Source organism: Mastomys coucha, unplaced genomic scaffold (assembly GCF_008632895.1).
Source record: "Mastomys coucha isolate ucsf_1 unplaced genomic scaffold, UCSF_Mcou_1 pScaffold16, whole genome shotgun sequence".
NCBI lineage: Eukaryota > Metazoa > Chordata > Mammalia > Rodentia > Muridae > Mastomys > Mastomys coucha.
Window position 1 is genome coordinate 69,106,243 of NW_022196898.1, and position 16,189 is coordinate 69,122,431.

General features: G+C 45.2%; 1 protein-coding gene across 5 annotated transcripts in view; it reads right to left on the reverse strand.

Annotated features, from left to right (window-relative positions):
- The window catches only part of Slc44a3 (solute carrier family 44 member 3), a 78,872-nt gene that overhangs the window by 19,313 nt on the left and 43,370 nt on the right, over positions 1 to 16,189 (reverse strand). For 3 of the 5 annotated variants that reach the window (XM_031375321.1, XM_031375320.1, XM_031375318.1), the window contains one exon: positions 13,208 to 13,294. In XM_031375321.1, coding sequence (XP_031231181.1) covers positions 13,208 to 13,294 — 87 coding nt within the window. The remainder of the gene's footprint in view (positions 1 to 13,207; positions 13,295 to 16,189) is intronic. The other 2 variants (XM_031375319.1, XM_031375317.1) reach the window with 1 other exon arrangement.

Genomic DNA, 16,189 nt, shown 5'->3' on the forward strand with positions numbered 1-16,189 from the left:
TGTAAGTTAGTCGGGGATAAGTTTCAATTGGCTGAATGTATTGTATGAGGGCAGAGAGAGTCTATCTATCACTTTGACTAGCTCTCCCCCTTCTCCCTGCTTTTAACCCTGCAGTGTGGAAAGAGAAGGGAAGAGCTTCCCAGTGTGACCTGAGTGCTTTGGAGCAGAAGGTAGTGTGGTCAGGTCTTTCTCCGGCTGCAGAAGGAAACCCTACTGGGTTATGGGACAAGGGACCAGAGGTTGGTGGGATCTGCCCAGTGATTTAGGTTGCTTTTGTCTTAACAAAACAAGCAAAGGCAGCTTTCTTTGACCATCTCTAGCTAGGGCTTTCATTTATCTAGGAAGGAAGAAGCTGCAGAGATGTGTTCTTTTAGAAGAGCTGGCAACCTACTGTTCACAGATCTGGGTACATAAGACCATACATACATCATGGCAATGTAAAAGAGTTCCATTTCCTAGAGAGGGTTCAAGGATGTATGAAGAGAAACAGATTTTTCCCCCCAAAGGCAACTTGTGCTAACTGATGCCTGGGAACACCTGAAATCTTGCATAAAACCCCCAAAATAGTGATTCACCTTCCTATAAATCCAACAAAACGGCAACGTCACACACACACACACACACACACACACACACACACACACACAAAAGTCAGACATGATACAGTGTTCCTCACACCGCTGAGTTTGGTCTTTGATTCATACTCCTGTGAAAACCGTTCAAAGATGAAGCTCAGGTGGTGGGAGCCTTGTGGGATTCCAGGATGACTGACAGCCAGATCATGACTTTTATTTCTTAATCACTATGACTCACCTTCTCTCTCATTAGTTCTTCTTAGGAGTGTGTTCTCTAGCAGAGGGCAAACCATTTCTTTCTCAACGTCTAGGACAGAAACAACTGAGGAAGGAGAGAGGAGGAATGCGCTTGCTCGAAGGAAAGGGAGGGGTGGTAAGGACTGTAGAAGAGTCTCAAGGAGACTCTGACAGTAGCCTTTTTATCCCCCAAGAAAAAGACCCAATGCGGAGATAGTGTAAGGAAACCTGCTTCCCATCACAAAGAAGATTAGATTTGTGGTAGGAGCTACCTAATTGTTTAACTGCATTTCTCAAGCTAAACGGATTCGGGAGACATCAACAATAATCTCTAATCTTTACATTTCTTTAGTATTGTTGGAGGGTAGGGCATTCTTCTTGCATCCTGAGCACCCTTTTTTTATCCCTACCTGTGAACACAGAGGATGCTCTGTCTTCTGATGCAGAGAATCAGGGCACCTACCACAGACACAAAGCTGCTGCAGGGAAGCATGTAGGAAATCAGTTGGCTGCTAGATCCTCCACATCCGACACCGTCACAGCATGTCCTTACTCATGAGGAAGGTGGGTTTTGCTGACTTCAGTGGTAATTTTCCTAGATCAACGTTTAAAACCCAAGGGTTCCCATCTGCCAATCCCAGCATATCTAAGACATATTTTGATGGGAAGGCAAGAGCATAAGTCGGTGGCTTCGTGTTTTACACAAAGCTCAGAATTGTGAAGTGCACCTCACACTTAAGAAGTGACAGTCACTTCGATAGGGTGATTGTTTTTAGACTTGTGTTTCTAGAAGCAGTCCTAGTTATCCTTGCTAGGCCATGTCACTAAGGTTCCTGAAGAATGGAGGACATAAAGACTTGATGGAGAAGCTACAGGGTCGGACAAGCCTGGCTCCTAGAACTGATGGGCTGGCTGGGCTTATTTTCTCAGTCGGCGGGTTATAGTCACACTCTGCGTCCTGGTCTCAGGTTTGGATGTAAGTGCTGGACCTGGAGTTGGGGGAAACGTCAGTCTGCTTTGGGTTGTGGGAATGGAAAGCACCACTCTGAACAACTCTGCCCTCCCAATGAGTGATGAGTACCGTGGTAGTGCCTGGGACTGGGGATGAGAAAAACGGCTTAGGTGAAACCCCCCATGGGTCCTGAGAGCCCTCAACTGAGACGATTAGATGAATAACCTCACAATCTTCCAAGTACTACAGGATACGACCAAGAGCTCACCATCAGGAGCTCACACGCTTGGCTATGGTAACGTTGATGGCTTCTGTTTGATCTCTATGCCAGCCATAGAGCTAAGAGGATTACAGAAGTGCTTTCGTCATCTGTCATAACCCTGGGGAACAGACACTTTAACCATCAGCTTCTCTGGCACACAGACTTCCTGTACTTGGTGACTTGGTAAGCAAAAGTCTCTAAACCCTTCCTCTCTCCCACTGAACGACAAAACCAGGCAAATCTGGGTGGACCCTACTCCAGGATTCAAACCTGTACTTTCACTAGTCCCCTGAGGGCATTCCTTCCACAGGCTATGTTCTCAGAGTCCTAGCTGCTTAGACATCAGGAGATACCTTCTCTTTGTTATAGCAAAGAGCATTTATGGAACATAAAGAACAAGGAGAGGCAGATGGCGCACTTAAATATTGGTGTATTTGCTTACTTAACCATCCTTCCTGTTTATGAGGTAGTCATTGAGACTTTTGTTTTATAAGTGAGAAAACAGAAGCTAATGGGGTGAAGGGCCCCACAGTATATGACTCAGATCTAGATTCTCAAACTGAATTCTTATTCTAGTCCACTGCTGGAGAAATGGAAATGTGGATTCAGATCCCAAGATGGGTGAGGAGCGAGGAGGAGAGAATGCTGGTAGACAGGGGCAACTGTCTTCTAGAGGGATAGAGGGGAGGAGATAGGAGGGGCTTGGAGCAGGAAGCTGGAGTCTCATCCTATCATTATGGGGAGAACCTGGCCCTCCAAGAATCTAAACATTCCTGACCCTTCTGCCCTAGCGGCACAGGGTGTCTTCCATGTTGCTCCAGTGAAGGGTCAATTTGCATATAGTTCTGCTCCTCTCACTCTGGATAATGGGACACACTTATCCACCCCTCTGCCTCTTAGCGAAGTAAAAAAGGCAGGAGAAGACGCAGGATAGAGACGGAGGATAAGCGTATTCTGCTCACCTTATACCTTTGGATGGGGCACCAAGTCCTCTGGCCTACAGATTTTGCTCTAATGAAGGGAAGGTGTCTCCTGATGTTTGAAGGGCTGGGGGACCTAGTCTGTGGAAGGAGTTCCCCAGGACTGGTAAAATCCCATGTTTGAATCATGGAGCAAAGTCACCCAGATTCTCCTGGTTTTGTTGTTTAATGGTCAAGAATCGCCTTTCGGAGAATATGGGAAGGAGGCAGGCTTCAAGAGTCAGTGTGGGGGTGGGGAGCAGAGCACAGACTTGCTCGGCCCTCTCCTGACTCTCTCCTGACTCTCTCGGAGGGATATGCCCTGCTGTTACAGAAACTGCACCCTCACCTCCAGCTTCCACTCTCTGGGTAAGACCTGTGAGAGAGTGGCTTGGTCCCTCTGATGTAGAATGAACCATTGACAAGCACTTTACGGGATGCATTTTTCCCATCAACCAGCTGATCTGGTGTCTGAGGTGATATATTCAGGCTCCACTCCTGTGTCTCTCAACAGTTTTGAACTTTGAGAAGGGAGAAGGAAGGCCTAGTGAGTCTTCCAAAGCTCAGGAGGCAACTCTCACTTTCCTTCTGTCTAAGCCCTTAGAGTTTAAATATTATCATCTGTCTGGGAGAGAATAATAGCAGAGCACCCCTCAAGGGCTGATGGGTGAGGCCCCCTGTGGCTAATACAGGAAGTGAGAGTGCTCAGTGTAGCACCTGTAAAGTACCCAGTAGACAGCGGGCATCCTTGTCTCTGGGGGTAGCACACTTGGGAGGAAATCAGAGTCATGTTTGCTGGATACAGTCACTTCCTAGCAGAGGGGCCTGCTTGGCCGGGTACCCCTGTATCACTCCCCTTCCCTCTCTGATAGTGACGCAATCCCTCATTTAATACATCTCCATTGTTTTTCCCTCAAAGTAGAATCTCAAGTCAGGAAGGACCTCCAAGGAGTTCCCCGGGACTGGTAAAATCCCACGTTTGAATCATGGAGCCAATATCACCCAGATTCTCCTGGTTTTGTTGTTTAAAGGTCCAAGGTGGCAGCTGCTCCCTGAGTCTTTCTCCCAGAGCTGAGGATGTACCAAGGTCCACTTAGAGAAGAGCACCCTAGGGCCTCACCCTCTCATACCCTGACAGTTGCAGTGTGCCCACAGCAGGTGTGAGCTGCGCCTGGGATGGGCACACAAAGGCCTCGCTTACCCAGCAGCAGCTCCGGGAAAGCACAAGGATTCAGATCCTTTTCTTCCAGACAATCTGGGGCCTCTGACAAAGAGGAGCCTTAATTCCTTTCTATCTAAAGTAGGGGCAATATCATTTGCCGGGAGACAGCTGCAAGCGGGGGATTATCACTGTCTATATACGAGCCTTCCCTCAAACTGTCAATATGGTCACACATGTGCATTCCCCTCCAGACTGAGCACACAGGAGGCACCTCCCTAGAGTGCTCACAACAGCTGGCTGCCAGGGATAGCTCTGAGCCAGCCAGCAGGGGAAACAGGAGGCCTGAGCCACCTCCGCCTTAGAAAGACAGGCTGCCCAGATGCTCTATGACCAGAGTTACTGTTAGGGCCACATTGGTGACTAAAAGAACTCTCTCTTAGGCCTCTTTCCATCATTCACAGAATCTAGCTAGAGATGTTTCCCACTGTCCATTGCAGCCTTCCCCCTGAGATGCACGTGCTGCTCTGGAAACGGGAAAAGGGGAGAAGCGGCAGTGGAGATCTGCCACCCCTGGCTTATGATGAATCAAAATTTGGCATGCAGAAGTCTCCATGGATGGGAAGAAAGGCGGGCATTGAGGCCGGAGCTCACTGCAGGGGCCGGGGGTCAAAGGCTTTAAGATTTTACAAAAGTTAAGTTGACAATAAAAGCTTGGAAGACAGGCCAACTTTACATTCACTGATAAAAATGACATAGGAGGAGGGAGGGGAGATGAGCCTATTTCCCAGGAGCCCAGGAGCGGCAAGCTCTACTCTGTACTCAAGTGAATGGTACTGTCTGAACCTTTCTGACAAACCTGTTTGCAGCTCAGGAAAAGCAGGCCCCGCCCCCCCTTGCTTTCCTGCAAATGCCAGGAAGCAACAATCTCTGCACTGGCTTAGCTTGCATCCAGACAGACGGCAAAGGAAAGGAGGCTGCACGCCTGACAGTCTGCTTCAGGGTGTGTTAGTGCACCTGTCCCCTCCTCAGGGAGACACGCCTGTCTTCCCGTGTGATCACCTATAGAGAAATGAGACAGGTACAGTGCTGGGCACAATAGTACGCGCCCATTTCTAAGGCTGCTCATAACAGCTGGCGTCTGTCCCGAGTCCCACTGTCAGTCATACGTTAGTCATACATGCTGCTTTTCAAGGCTTAGCAGCAATCCCAGCAGAAACCGGGACCCACTTTGGCTCTGTTTGGTTCTCAAATATGCTGGAGAGCCATCCCCACCCCCAAGCTTCCAAATGTCCAGCACAAAGATCTTCATGATTCCAGGATCAGCCTTGCCATGGATTAAGAAGCATTTGGGGAGGTGGGGGGGTGGTGGTGGAGACCATGTGGATTTGGAACATAGTAAAACAGTCAGTTCCTAATCCCGGTCCACAGGCACATGACAGGGTCGGGTGCTATCTGCGTGCCTCTGCACTGAGCTAGGTACCCCAATATGGGTCAGGAGGCTCTCTATAGATGTGGCAGTTACTTAACCCAACTCCTTCAACCCACAGAATCTCCCGAGGTTGAGTGGCCAGCTCAAGTTACACAAAGCAGGGCAGGGCAGGGCAGAGGCGGACAGCTGCGAGACCCAACTAAGGAGCTGCCATTTGCTGGGAGAGCCCCCCATCCCCACCCCTCAAGACTGGTAGTTTTCAAAGGCCTCTTTCCATCATTCACAGAATCTAGCTTCACTTCCAGGTGTTCTGACACACCCAGGATCATAGGATCAGAGGTGAGGAGGACACAATATCTGTCCCAACACTAGGGATGTAACAGGACCATTGGGACCCAGGCAGCCAGGCACCCCTGGCATCACACGGAAGCTCACTTCCTACACCCACACCCACTTCTGCTGGGAGGAAAAAGAATAGAAGAGGAAAACTGCTTAAAACGACAACAAAAAAATGAGTTAGAGCCAAAACACTTAACAAAGTCTGTCCGCTCCCATGAACCACCGGAACCGAACAATACTGGAGATCTCTTTCCCCATTTGTACCATCCCAACTCTGCCAACCTAGGGTTCCAGACTTAGACAGTTGCCAGGCACCATCCGGATAGTTAGATGTCACAACAGACTAGAGAATACAAAGTATCAACTAGTTGTAGTTCATAAAAACAAAACAAAACAAAACAAAAAACAACAAAAAAACCCCACACATTTTAATAATCATGGGATCTACTTTACTGATTGGTTAGAAAGCCCATCCTTGTACACGAGAATAAAACTCTAATGGAATTTTTTTTTTTTTTTTTTTTTTTTTTTTTTTTTTTTTTTTTTTTTTTTTTGGTTTTTCAAGACAGGGTTTCTCTGCATAGTGCTGGCTGTCCTGGAACTCAACTCTGTAGACCAGGCTGGCCTCGAACTCAGAAACCTGCCTGCCTCTGCCTCCCAAGTGCTGGGATTAAAGGCATGTGCCACCACCGCCTGGCTCTAATGGAATTTTGTAATTTACCTTCTAAAATTTGAAAGAAAGATTCCACTATGTTTTCGAATCAACGTAGAAGCACCTGTGGGAGTGTTGTACCCCCCCAAGATATTTATACTTATTAAAGGGGCACTGATCTAAACCAAGTCACCACCAGAGCTGGGGCAGATGCTCTGAATGGGAGTGGGAAGGCATTATTATGACAAATTGAGTAAGGACAGTAAGAAACAAAGAAGGAGGCTTTCTGGTTCAGTGGTTAGCAAGCCTGCATCCCTGGGGAAGATTTCAGCTGGGTCCCTGAAAGGTGTTGGTAAGGGAGCAGGGAGCCTCTGAGCTCTGTTGCCGCGCAGACTGAGAGGAACTAGCCTCTGGGACCAGAAGCCTGGACCACACTGGCTTGCCTGAGGAGGACAGGAGGGGGAGTGGGCCATCCAGCAAAGGTTCCCCTGGCCTGAAACTGCTGGATGCACAGTTGTAGCTTCTGGTAGCCCTATAAACATACCTTTTGCCTCTCTGAGTCTGCCATCAGCAAGCCCACCCGCACCACCTAGTAGGCTAGCCTGTCTGGATTGGGAATAGCTCCAGCGGTGGTTCTGAGACCTTGGCTATTAAAAGCCTCACAGTGGAGGCTTGGTTGTGGAGGCCAAATGAGTCCTACTCCTGACATTGACTATGGGCCTCCTTCAAGCCTCAGTCTCCTGGCCTGTAAGTTGGGGATACTACTACACCATTAAGGATCAATTGGCAGTCGGTGTCAATGGACCACAGCCAACATTACTGCTGTTTTATTAGCTGGTGACATCCACAGATGCTTGAATTACCAAGTTGTCCTTTTCTGAGCGGCTACATTTTTAAAAATTTCATACTGTTACATACATGTCTCATGCATGTGTTTCTTTCTGTTACATACACAGCTCAGATCCTCATGGTCTCCTGCCCCTATTCTCCCCAGCCTCAAATGCTTGCATACAGCATACATGAATAAACGATTTCTGCACAAACAAATGGTCGAGATGACACGATTGCCTTACACACGTTTGGTATTTAGGAAGCAGAGAGAAGTAAATGACGAATGATGAGGCTTGGTGATTTAGTCCTCCCTACTCTACAAATGAAGTACCAAGCAACCTTAGCCTAGGTGTCTACAAAAGGCAGAAACTGCTACCTGCCCCCCATCCATCCTGGGTCTTAATGAAGACGGATGGAGGCTTTTAGGGAGCAGTGATGAACCACAGTGGAGTGGAGAGATGAATCTCAGAGATGCAGGGAGAGAATCTGGGTGCTGGGTGGGACAGATGCATTTGATCTTCTTCCAGCTTCCCCAGCCTCCTTCCCATCAAGCAGAGTAAAGGAGACAGGCTTTGGCTGTTTCCGTACCTGACTTCCAGGCATAGAGATGCCCACATTTCTCCCCACCCCCGCAATAACCTAGCCCAGTGGGATTCGACGATTTCGCAGTCTAATCTAAATTCATTTCCTCACTTTGAGCTCACTTTCCTTTGTTGTGGCCAGATGAGACTGACAGCTGTGCTGACTACCACTTTATCATCATTATCTCCCGACTCCCCGCTCCCCACCCCCCACCTCTCTTCTCGCTCTTGCTCTTGCATAACTCAGACTGGCCTTGAACTTTCTAAATAGCTGAGTCTAGCCTTGAATTCCCCCATCCTCCCACCTCCGTCTCCACAGTGCTGGGATGACAGGCACACACCCTGCCTGGTGTACAGCGGTGCTGGGAATGAGACGTGCATGCTAGGTTAGCCCTCTACCAGCTCAGCCTCATCTGTGCCCATTCTTCTTCTTGGTAGATTAAGATCTCTGTGTCATATTGAAAAACTCTTCTACCCAAACCATGGTTACTGATAGGATTTGGGTCTGTGCTCCAGTCTGGATTATTTTGCTATTTATGGTGGGAACACACACACACACACACACACACACACACACACGGTGAAAGAGCTTCCTTTCTCTTTGATATAAAAAAGACTGCCTTTTCCCATAAACTATGGCAGTGTCTATATTACTCATCCTGCATGTCACTATTCTGTTTTTTCCCTCTATAGCTCTGTCTGCCCTGTACCATGACGGCTAATCTTCATTATCTGTCTTCCTTCTATAAGCATTTACTTCACTTTCAGAAAGTCATTTAAACCAGGTCCTTCCAAGCCCTTCTCTCGATCAACACTGGCATCCGTCTCTTCTTTCAGTTCCATCCCTCCCCCTTCAGCTCTTCTTTCCCAGCCTCCTGCTCCTAGCAGTTCTGACGCAATAAGACCATGACAGTCTGTGGAGGCCATGGCTTATAGCACAGACCCCAGGGTCTGAATCTCGGAGGGCCACTCCCGCTTGTCCCACTGACTCAGAGTTGGAGCGTGACCAGCTTTACTCTTAATACCCAGCGCAGTCACTCCCACTGTGGGTCTGGCGCAAGGATATCTTATCTTATTTCAATTCGCCAACGCATCTCAAAACCTTGATGCCATCAGCTGGTGTCCAGACTCATCCACGAGGCTCTGAGGAGAGAGGCCTGGCATTTTAATCCTTGAGTGTACCCACCAGGCATGGCTTGACTTGCTGTCTGCCCCACCTCTCTGAAAACCGCCACATTGTCTTATTGTGTTTTATATATAGTGGCTTGTGGTATTTAGATTCAAATGCATTCTAAAATGTACACCCAGATTCAGACTTAAAAATAGAACAGGGCTTAAAAAAAAAAAAAAAAGAATGCTACACTTTCCCTGTATAATGAAAGGTATTCTAAGTACCCCTTATAAGGCATCAAACATAGATGGCCTAATTAGCCCCTTTACTTCTCATGGAGCATCTGTTTAGGAAGATGGGCCATAATAAGAACGACTTTTCTTAGTGAGATTTCTGTGCACACTTAAATTATAAAACAGCCTGCTGCCTTACAAAAGGCACTGCTTTGTGTAAATGTGACTAAGGGTTATTAAACATTCCTAAATGAGCTACAGAAAAATAAAACATCTACTTAAGCCTCCATCAATTTGAAAGATTTTTAAAGAGAATTATTTGTAACTTGAAAGGGAAGGGCTGGTGAACGGCAGAAAAACTGGGAAGCAGTTCTCCTCCTTCAGAATCATCGTGGCTCCTGAGACACCGACATTTGCTCTCATGTGATGGATATTCATTATCCTCAAAAGTCAAAAGGCTCATGCCCCTTCTTCATTTTAGAAAAAAAAAAAAGAAAGTAACTTGTTCAGAATTTGATGAGCTGTTGTAAAATCCTACATTTCCAAGGTAAGGGGCTCTGTGTACCACAGCCCTAGGGAGGGGATATAATCAGTCTAACAGACTTCTGTCCTGGCCTCCTCAGGCTGGAGTTAAGAATGGGGTCTAAAGGACCTTGGGGTGAACTCTGCAGCCAGTGCCACAACATCCAGAGGAAACTTCACTTCCAGGTGCTCTGACACACCCAGGATCATAGGATTAGAGGTGAGGAGGACACAATATCTGCCCCAACACTAGGGATGTAACAGGACCATTGGGACTCAGGCACCCAGGAACTCCACCTGACCAGTGGCACAAGTTCCTTCTGTGCCCTGAGCAGACCTTGGGCACTAACTCCACAGCCAGTCCCACAACACCAAGAAGAAGCTCCACTCCCAGGGACTCTAACATGCCCAGGGTCACAGGATCTCAGGATCCCAGGAGCTTGGCCACACAAGGATCTCAGGGTCTCAGAGGCAGCCTGACACCTAGGAGCTCTGACACACCCAGGATCCCAGGATCCAGAATCACAGGATCACAGAGATAACTGGACACTGAGAAGTTCTGACACAACCAGGATCACAGGAAGGACAGGCTCCAGTCAGATATAGGGAGGGCAGGTAGCACCGGAGATAACCAAGATGGTGGGAGGCAAGGGAAGAATATAAGCAACAGAAACCAAGTTACTTGGCATCATCAGAACCCAATTCTCCTACTACAGCAAGTCCTGGATACATTATCACACTGGAAAAGCAAGATTCAGATCTAAAGTCACTTCTCATAATGATGATAGAGGACTTTAAGAAGGACATAAATAACTCCCTTAAAGAAATACAGGAGAACACACATAAACACTTAGAAGCCCTTAAAGAGGAAACACAAAAGTCCCTTAAAGAACTACAGGAAAATACAATCAAACAGCTGAAAGAAATAAACAAAACCATCCAGGATCTAAAAATGGAAATAGAAACAATAAAGAAATCACAAAGAGAGACAACCCTGGAGATAGAAAACCTAGGAAAGAGATCAGGAGTCACAGATGCAAGCATCACCAACAGAATGCAAGAGATAGAAGAGAGAATCTCAGGAGTAGAAGATACCTTAGAAAACATTGACACAACAGTCAAAGAAAATGCAAAAAGCAAGAAGCTCCTAAGCCAAAACATCCAGGAAATCCAGGACGCAATGAGAAGACCAAACCTAAGGATAATAGGTATAGAAGAGAGTGAAGACCTCCAACTTAAAGGGCCAGTAAATATCTTCAACAAAATTATAGAAGAAAACTTCCCTAACCTAAAGAAGGAGATGCCCATGAACATACAAGAAGCCTACAGAATTCCAAATAGACTGGACCGGAAAAGAAATTCCTCCCGTCACATAATAATCAAAACACCAAATGCACTAAACAAGGAAAGAATATTAAAAGCAGTAAGGGAAAAAGGTCAAGCAACGTATAAAGGCAGACCTATCAGAATTACACCAGACTTCTCACCAGAGACTATGAAAGCTAGAAAATCTTGGGCAAATGTCATACAGACCCTAAGAGAACACAAATGCCAGCCCAGGCTATGATACCCAGCAAAACTTTCAATTACCATAGACAGAGAAAACAAGATATTTCATGACAAAACCAAATTTACACAATATATTTCCATAAATTCAGCCCTACAAAGGATAATAGATGGAAAACTCCAACTACAAGGAGGGAAACTACACCCTAGAAAAAAAGCAAGAAAGTAATCTTTCAACAAACCCACAAGAAGATAGCCACACAAACATAATTCCAACAAAAATAACAAAAATAACAGGAAGTAACAATCACTTTTCCTTAATATCTCTTAACATCAATGGACTCAATTCTGCAATAAAAACACAAAGACTAACAGACTGGATATGTAAATGGGACCCAGCATTTTTCTGCATACAGGTAACACACATCAGTGTTAAAGACAGATACTACCACAGAGTAAAAGATTAGAAAATAATTTTCCAAGCAAATGATCCCAAGAAACAAGCTGGAGTAGCCATTCTAATATTGAATAAAATCAACTTTCAACCAAAGTTATCAAAAAAGATAAGGAAGGATAATTCATTCTGGTTAAAGGAAAAATCTACCAAGATGGACTCTCAATTCTGGACATCTATGCTCCAAATCCATGGGCACCGAAATTCATGAAAGAAACTTTACTTCAGCTCAAAGCACACCTCGCACCCCATACAATAATAGTGGGAGACTTCAACACCCCACTCTCAGCAATGGACAGATCATGGAAACAGAAACTAAACAGAGACACAGTGAAACTAACACAAGTTTTGAACCAAATGGACCTAACAGATATTTATAGAACATTTCATCCTAAAGCAAAAGAATATACCTTCTTCTCAGCACCTCATAGAACATCCTCCAAAACTGACCATATAATTGGTCATAAAACAGGTCTCAACAGATACCAGAAGAATGAAATAATCCCATGCACCCTATCAGATCACCACGGACTAAGGGTGGTCTTCAATACCAACAAAAGGAACAGAAAGCTCACATACACATGGAAGCTGAACAATGCTCTGCTCAATGATAACTTGGTCAAGGAAGAAATAAAGAAAAAAATGAAAGGCTTTTTAGAATTTAATGAAAATGAAGACGTATCATACCAAAACTTATGGGACACAATGAAAGCACTGGTAAGAGGAAAACTCATAGCTCTAAGCGCCTCCAAAAAGAAACTGGAGAGAGCTTACACTAACAGCTTGACAGCACACCTGAAAGCCCTAGAACAAAAAGAAGCAAATACATCCAAGAGGAGTAGACAGCAGGAAATAATCAAATTCAGGGCTGAAGTCAACCAAATAGATTCAAAAAGAACTATACAAAGAATCAACAAAACCAGGAGCTGGTTCTTTGTTTGAGAAAATCAACAAGATAGCCAGACTAATCAGAGGGCACAGAGACAGTATCTAAATTAATAAAATCAGAAATTAAAAGGAGATATAATGAAATATATCTTAAAATAATTATTGTTTGTTGAGTATTAACAGGTGAAAATATTGAAATCATATTCTACAAAAAAAAGAATGGCATCTACAACATTAAAATGAGTGGAAAAAGGCAAAAGAAAAATATTTCTTGGCATGAGAAATGACATGATGTTCAGATTTCAGAGTCTATCAATAACGTTTTATTGAAACACAGCCATGTGCATTTCCTCACATTTTGTCTGTGACTAAATGATAGTAGCATTAAGTGGACTTGACGCATTGCATGACTAAAAAGATGAAATAATTATACAACCCACCCTGAAAAATTAGCTGATCTAAGCAATAGAAGCCGTCCTCAGACACCCTGGGGAAAGGGAAGGCGCATACATACCTGGTTAAGCTGGTACAGATATCTGGCAAGACATCCAAGCCCACAGTGACTGCATCTGAATTCACCTTTTGACCAAGCACTTCGCTGCTGAGATCAGTCGGGTCCAAGCCACAAAGACACATAGGGAAATGACAGACAGAGGGTAAGCAGCTGGGTCTATGGATGGGTGAATTTGGGGAGAGGGGTCGGTATGGGGGAGGGGTACGGCATGGGGGAGGGGTCAGCATAGTGGCGGTGTGCAGAGTGGGATGGAATGCAGTAGGGGACTGCTAGAGCACTTCTCACTTTTATGCAAGCAACTCAACTACTAATTATCACTGCCTGTGAGCTAACCTTTATCCATGGCCTTGGGTGTGGTTCTGTTAACTTCCGCAGAAAGGGAAACCAGTTAACTGGTATTCAACAACAAAAGAAATTCTTACCTTCTCTTTTCTCTTCATCTGCCTCTAAGTGTGTCAAATGGTATTCACAGTATGTGTATGTGTGTGTGTTTATATGTGTGCGTGTTTTAAGGGCTGGGTTTCTGATAACCATAGCTGGCCTTAAACTTACTATGTAGCTAAGGCTAGCCTTGAACTCCTCCTGTGTCTCCTGCTTCTGCCTCCCTAAAGTAGGTATTTTTTAAGTATGGACCACAATGCCTGGCTACATTATTTTATTTTATTTTTGAGACAAAAGTGTTGTTGTATAGCCCAGGCCAGTCCTGAGCTCTCCGTTCTCCTGCTCAGCCTCCAGAGTACTGAGACCAGAAGCATATGCCTCCATGCTTTGAACACTATGATTTTTGAATTCAAAGTTTGCAAATTATTTGCCACCAACAAGAAATCCAAATCATATATTGTAGATATTAGTCATGTGCTCACACAAAGAATCATGTTTAACGTTGGGGAAAAATAAGTCCTACTGTGAAGTTTTCAGACTAAATTTCAGAGTCAATCAATCTTCTGAAATCTAAATTGAGTGTGTAGCTTGAGAATGAATTAGCTGGGGAAGGGGTGGCTCACTGACTTCTACCCGCTACCTAATGTAAAAAAAAGAAAAAAAAACTGGCTCAAGAGCTCAACACCACTCTTGAGTTGAATTTGAATTCTCAGGACCCACAGCTCCTTTCTTCAGATGATAGATAGATACATAGATAGATAGGTAGATAGATAGATAGATAGGTAGGTAGACAGAATTTTTGAAGATGTAAAAACAAAAACTGAACGAACTAACTAGGCAAGGGTTGGCTGCCATGTCTCACCTACTACCCAGAGTTAAAACAAAACAAAACAAAACACCCCAAACAGCTAACAATTCTCAACTAGCTGACTCAGTCTTATATACACATTTTTTTTTTTTATCCCAGTGTTAATTCAACTGGATGAAACTTGAGGTGGAAAGGTTTTAGCTTGGCAGCAACTGTGAATGGGACTAAGATAGGAGAGGTCACAGGCGAGGCCGTGAGAGATGCTGACGCTGTGAACAAAGGGCAGAAGCGGAAGGATGCTCCGAAGACTTAGGACAGGCCATATTTTATCTCAGTGACATCACTGCGTGGGCGATTGGCCGCCTTGCGCACTGTGGAGTCTGGGAAGTGATGAGCAAACCTTTAGACCCAGGTCAGTGAGACCTCTGTCTCCCACAGACTTCTTTTTGGAGTCTTTGTGGAGGCTGTTTTCTCAAAGGGCTTTACTTTAGATGCCTTGCTCAGCAGGGGACAGCAAACTCTCAGCTGTTCACAGGTTTATAATTATCAATTACGAATTCACATGTTAAATAAGTGAATACATGCATTACTAAGTATATGTATTAGTGGTCAATATATTAGTACATATACATGTCATAAATATATATTAATAAAATAGATATTTAGATGTGTGCTACACCTGTAAAAGACTTACCTGACACGAGTATATTTAAGATAAAAGTAAAACGTGATTCTGTCTTCAAGACGCCCTTCACCGGGGCTGAGCAGATGGCTCAGCGGTCAAGAACACTAGCTGCTCTTGCAGAGGACCCAGGTTGGATTCCCAGCACCCACACAGTGACTCAGAACCATCTGTAACTTCAGTTCCAGAGGATCTGATGTTCTTCTGGTACATCTACTCAAGCAGGCTCACACACACACACACACACACACACACACACACACACACACACGCATAAATAAAATAAATAAACCTTAGGAAGGAAGGAAGGAGGAAGAAAAGAAGGAAGGAAGGAAGGAAGAGAGGGAGCAAGGGAGGGAGGGAAGAAGGAAGGAAGAAGGGAGCGAGGGAGTGAGGGAGGGAAGGAAGAACCCGTCTTTTAAGTTTGCAAAGAATCTAGTAGTTTACTTAGATTTGCACTGGGCCAGGTAGAACTCTCTCTTTAAGTCTCCAAAATGCAGCCAGGCAAGGCTTGACTAGGAACCACAGGAAAACCTTTCATAGCCAGCTGCTCTACGGTAAGATAAGGAAGCCAGGGTGCAGCTCCACTCATTGTTCCTAATTGATACGCTAGGCTGAAATCTTGGTCGTGGACTTTAAAATACCAACAATTTAGATTTCTGTTTTTAAAAAACAAACATAATTAATTGTGAACAAGGTGAGCCAGCATGCAACTTCCCTATTTATTAAGGTCCTGTAACTATATCCAGAGGGCTGGAATCAGGTAGGTAGGTGAAATTCAGAGCAGGTCACAAACCTCCCAGGTGGGAAGAGAGGCGGAGAAGGATTAGCAATGTATGATTACAGGAAAGTTGGGGACAGCCCAAGCCTCCCTTGTGGGGCAGCTTAGAGACGCCATGAGAACAGCTGTTTTCCTGGTGGTCTGGTTTCCACTGGCTTTCATAACTAAATGCGCATGGAAATAAAACCCGAGGAGGAGAAAAGGCCGAGACAAAAGCCCTACAGTTTTCTGTCCTTTGAGCTGAAATGTAGGTCAGCTTGTTCGTTTCTCATTCTTGAGTGTGTGTGAGCGTGGACACACTCGCACAAGTATGCATGAGTGTACACACAC